General features: G+C 53.3%; 1 protein-coding gene across 1 annotated transcript; it reads left to right on the top strand.

Annotated features, from left to right (window-relative positions):
* The first annotated feature begins 388 nt into the window (after positions 1 to 388).
* LOC147847531 (O-methyltransferase imqG-like) lies at positions 389 to 1,168 on the top strand. Its single transcript, XM_087339078.1, is given in 1 exon segment — positions 389 to 1,168. A coding segment is annotated over 1 exon segment (750 nt). The 5' UTR covers positions 389 to 418.
* The last annotated feature ends 4,535 nt before the right edge of the window (positions 1,169 to 5,703 follow it).

The raw sequence follows: 5,703 nt of genomic DNA, 5'->3' as shown, positions 1-5,703 counted from the left end.
ATCATTGAAGCCGGCCATCGCTGCGCGTGGTCAGCACCGAACAGGGGGCCTAGTGTGACTCATCATCAGCACTTGCGTCCAGGTGGGTTATTAGGAGATGATATACTGCTAAATTATCTTCATCTGTAGTCCCGCGACTTATATAAATCCATATGCATCGATTTGCTCTCAATTTTCGTTGCCATTATGTTTGAACAGTAATGCTCATGAAGAAACACCGTCCATTTTGTGGAATAGACTTGTCTTGCTGACTTGGAGACTAAGTGACTCATTGCGACAGCGCGATGTCGCAAGCAGCACAGCTTCAAGAAAACAATCACGCCGCCCAGGCTTTCGCTGTGTAGTCTCTCTGCTTCCGGATGATCGAAGCAACTGTTCTCCTGCCACTTTCCATGTAATTTTCTGACTCAGTCTCGTCATGTCTATCCCAGAATCTACGCCCTCTGTCGCTCGTTCCTATGATGCTCTCTACGAGACTGACCCGCGGCACATCGAAGTGGATGCTTACGTCAATTCGCATCTTCTGCGCTAGACAAAGAACTTCTACCACGAAGCATTGGAGCGAGTCTACCACGATTCCATTGCCGCTGGACTCCCGGACATAGCCTGCTCTCGAGCGCAGGCAAAGTATCTCATGCTTCAGATCCAGCTCTGCAACGCAACCAATGTACTTGAGGTCGGCACTCTGGGAGGGTACAGCGCAGCGTGGATGGCCTCGGCTGGACCTAATGTCAAGGTGACGACTATTGAAATTGATCGCGAATATGCAGAAGTGGCCTCCAGAAACCTCGCAGAGGCGGGCTTGAAGGAGCAAGTGGAGATCATTCAAGGGGCTGGTCTTCACGTCCTTCCACAGCTCGCATCACAGGTTGCATCTGGATCAAGGCCAGTATTCGACTCTGTGTTCATTGACGCCAATAAGCAAGACAACCTTGCGTACTTTGACCTGGCAGTCTCCATGACAAAGCCCCGCACAGCGATCATTGTCGACAATGTTGTCCGCAATGGAAAGGTCGCTTCTGCTGCCGAAGCTGAAAAGGATGACCGAGTGCTGGGGACTCGACAGCCGATTGAAGCAATCGGGAAGGATGCTAGGGTTGACGCGACCGTGATCCAAAGAGTTGGCGAGAAGAACTACGCTGGGTTTCTCATTGCAATTAGGAAATAGTCATGGTGGCGATTCAGATACCGAGGCTCGCAGCAGCAGCTGCTCTGCGACGTCAATGATATTTTTCATCTCGACATCTCCATTTTTTATTTTCGCCCCGTGAAGCCGACCACCGTGACAGGAATTGCTTCCCGTAGGAACTTGGAAGACAGCTGACCGTGTCATGGTTCAGAGGCGTCCAACCGACGCACGATACCCGGTATCCGCCCTGTCCCTATAGTCGTTTCAGGTCGACTGCTGCCTAAGATTGTCCTGTAGATCGTCATCACAGATCAGGGGTTCTGCGTTATGACCAGCCACAATGCTGACAGGGTCGATTGCTGACCAATGATGTAGGAAGGGCGTCTGTCCCAGCTGACGGCAAGATCCTGCGAAAGAGAGGCAAATTCCCAACCAGGCAGCCTGCATAACGATCGTCGGGTTTCGGCCGAGTCGCCCAAAGCGGTGGCGTTCCCCGGACTCCCGGAGATCGGCCTAGGTGAAACATGGAGCAGCAAGCTTGAATTGCTACACCCTAAGGTTAAGCATCTGGATGCCACCCCGAAAGGACACCTGTAGCCCTACGTCAATCCCGATGGAGTCGCTCGCCGCCAGTGGGGTCGTGACGTGACATTCTGCCTATGATATTATTATGCATCGTATTCGAGTGAATTTTGAACACCTGACGGTCTGGGATGCAATCTCACATGTGAGCGGCACAGGGTAGGGCGCAGGGCTCCTTGCACTGCCGAGTGGCAATCAGACTGGCTATTAGGCAATCCACCTATATTGGGCTTGCATTCTCCGTGGTCAAGCGGTTCTCTCCTGATCCTACTTGGAGATCTCTTTGTTGCCGACGGTCCGGATCAGTGGCGGCATCACGGTGGGTGGCATTATGATGCCTGATGAGGCACTTCAAGCCTATAAATGAAGCGTGTGCGCTGCCTCATCTTTGCGTAATTCTCATTATCAGAGCAGCAACAACAACAATAAACACCAAGGCACATTTCAACATATTCCCCAGAAACGCACACACACACAAAATGCTTTCCACCAAGTTCCTTTTCACAAGCCTTGCTGCGTACCAGGGCGCCTTCGCCCGCCCAGCCGAGCGCGATCTTGAAGGTCGTCAATGCACCGGGTGTGCGCCGGCTCCTATTGATCTACCAAAGGGCTATTGCCCCGTAATTGACTCTGAGGAGAACTTTACGGGCGACATCTGGCAAACCGGAGCTTCTGCACGGGGCGGTGACAGTAAGTCCCAAGTCCAACCTTGCCTGCTACTACGACAGCATGTCACTAACGATTATCTTGCGCTTAGCTCTTCAACTAGGCCAATCTTACACCGTTGGCTCGAGTTGGACGATTGGGGGAGGACTCGGCCTCAGCTTCGAGAAGATAATCGGTGGCTCGGCTAGTTTGTCTGCTGAGGTTACCGAGTCTGTGGAGATCACCGTCACACAAGGCGTAGAAAGCGAATGTCCCGAGGGTGAATGGTCATGCAGCCTTCACGTCTACCCGGGAATGAAGAGGGTCAAGGGACACATGGTTGAACTGGGTCCGACGGAATCCTGCGAAGCGGGCATCCATGGCTCCGAGGGGGATTGGGAGATGGTTTCGCCCCGCAAAGACCAGGCTGGTAACGGCGTCTTCACGACAGACTTGTGCACCTGCGGCAATCTCCCCGGCGCAGATGCGCCAGGCCACCCAGGGGATCTCTGCAGGGATGAGTGTGTCGTCCCTGCCTAGATACTAGGAATGTCGTGCCGGGGCGATGGAAGGAGCGCTGGAGCGGAAGCATAATACATAGCATGCATATTACAGACCTGTCTTTACCTTCCATCATCGCCAGTGTCAGTGTCACCTTCAGCGCCTGTCATTGCTCATCGAATGAATTTGTTTGTCAGCCAGGACGATGGTGCTGGGCCAAGCGACAGGGACAATGGTCAAGATTGGGTGGGATCGTGAATTCTCCAACTGGATTCATACACACTATATGCAAACTTTAATCCACCTCATGAAATGCATACCGTGAGACATCTTGTCGGTGTGCTTGTTGAGAGCCTCAACATTTGTACGCGCTGCATCTGTAGCCGGAACATATTGAATCTTCAGGGTATGTCATCGCAGCTCTATACATGAGTTCTCTACTTCCACTCCGTGACCTTCGTATAGAAGCTCTCCAGCTTGCGCTGCTCCGTAGAATTCTGGACAAGTACCTTCTTCTCCATGTCAAAGCAGTCACCGACCGCCCCTTGCTCGCACAGAGGCCACAGGGTATGTGTGCCCATGTCACAGATCAGCTTTTCGGGCAAGGAGACAAAGTCCGGCCCGAAGCTTGTTGGCGAGTCGCGCATTCCTGCAGCCGAGTGACCGGCGTTGCTGCTCACAATGAGCTCCGTCGCCATATCCTCGGAGCGGACCCGAGGCGAGGTACGTTTCACGGCGACATGCTGCGTGCCGTTACCGATACCCTTGGGCAGGCTCCTGGAGGACTGCGGGCCCCAGGGCGTCCCGGGATCCCACATGTAATGGGTGTCGTCGAGCGAGTTGTAGAACTGCATGACCTGCAGGTGGTTGCAGTACCAGTCGGGGCTGACCGGCTCGCCTGGGTTGAAATTGGTGCTGAAGCCGGGTAACCACAGGTGGAGGCCAAGATGGCCTGTGTTGTCAAGATCTGTCCCTGTCCAGCCAGACACACTGCGATGATGTTAGTCCACGTCCGCAAAGCCGTCAAATCACAATGGCCAGTGACCGTGACACATACCTTGGCCGTCTTGCCCTCGTCGACGACGATCTGCGATTCGTACCAGTCCGCGCCGCAGTAGGCCCCGGAGTCACCTAACCAGCCATACTTCCGGCCGTCGGGCTAAGTCTGAGTGATGTACGCAAGACAGATGCCGTCGTTCGCGGGCTGTTCTAGCTGCACATACACCAGCTGCTGATTTATGGGCTGGAAGACCTCCAAGTCGACAAACTGGCCGACCCCGACCGTTTCAAAACGGTCGTAGCAGACAGTCGAGCCCCATTCATTGCTTTGACAGTGCTTGTTGTTGGGGTCATAGGCGCCAATGTTGTCGAAGTTTGTGTTGTAGACGGACACACAGGGAACGTTGCCACCTGCGTCGCTGTTCAGGCCGACTGCAACGCGGATGGCGGAGGAGGTCTGACTGGCACTCGGAAACAGGCTAGGCAAGAAGGAAATGACGCCAATCACAGTTTCGATGACAGTGACAACGTCCGTCATGGTGAAATGTGATTCAAAACTGAAAAGGTTTGGGATATTGCTGGTTGAGTGGTCAGTTTAGCAGGCTGGGATTGGCATTTGACTGATGCTCGATGAACAGAATTATCATTTAGAGGCGTCGTATTACATTGTTCGCGACTGTGGGCCTTGCGTGGCTAATGTTGGCATGGTGTCGACACCGAGAATTGGCACCCTGGCTCGCTTACCTGGACTCTGGATCCTTGAGGTCGCCGACGTAAGCAACGGTCACAACAATACAATGAGGCTGTAGAGTCTGGAATGGTGATATCTGGCTCCCAGCGCCAAATTGGCGTAGCTATCCAAGATGCGATAACAAAGACCGATTCCGACGTCTTGGCAGCTGTCAGAGACCCGCCGAGGCCCGAAACGGCGGGAATTGAAGAAGCTCTAGCAAATGCATGTCAGCAGGGCTTGAGAACTAGTCATGGTCGTCTCTCGCATCCCTGACAGGTAGTCGGACTTTGTTCCAATGGGGCCTGTTGAGATTCGAAAGGCTGCTGCCTAACAGCCAGGTCGGCGGTTTAGCTTGCTGAGTGGCGGATATATATTGAACGGACACATCCGACCCCATGCATGTAGAAACCAGGGGGCAGGTAAGCGGCAAAGCGCAGCCGCTGCAGTCTCTCATGCAGCATGCAGGGCCAGCAGTGCTTTGGGATCTCTGGTCTATGCACACGTACAGTATCTGCAGTTGCCAAGGCAGGGCGCACACCATGTGGCATTACTTGTCTGATGGGCTGAAATCTGCATCATCATTATTGCCATCTTTGTGAACAAGGGCTCCCGAAATGGCGCTCTTTTCTGCTTGGTCAGCGAAGCAGGAATCAGTTGAATTGTATTCGTTCATCAAAGCGACACCCAGAGATGGGCCTGCATCTTGTCCCGGGGAACTGGGGCGGAGCAAGATGTGCAGGTTCCTCCACACGGACACGAATCGGTCTTTCATGTGCATCACTCGACTTATTGACTATTACTTCTGTGAGGAGATTGCTCAATCTTCTTATCTCTATTCAACCAGGATTCATCAGTGTTCGCGGCTTCTCCATCGGGACAAGAGTGAGTAAATCGGGTGCTGCAGTGATGAGTAGAGTGTCTATCCTTGTCAAGCAGCCCCTCTTGGCCGCCATGGACGAGAAGAGAGGAGGTACTTGGTCAAGACGCTGTGGAATGAATGCTTATTAACACGGCAGTGTCCTCGACAGTGGATTGACACCAACAACAATCTGCAACTTCGTGCCCTTGTCCTGAAGCGGACCGTGGTTGCGGGTGCGTCGACAGATACAACACG

Source organism: Azolla caroliniana, unplaced genomic scaffold, assembly GCF_043228905.1.
Source record: "Azolla caroliniana isolate FFs.n. ecotype wild unplaced genomic scaffold, voAzoCaro1.0.p SCAF_894, whole genome shotgun sequence".
NCBI lineage: Eukaryota > Viridiplantae > Streptophyta > Polypodiopsida > Salviniales > Salviniaceae > Azolla > Azolla caroliniana.
The sequence above is the reverse complement of the archived record's forward strand: the minus strand, read 5'-3'. Positions and strand labels throughout refer to the sequence as shown.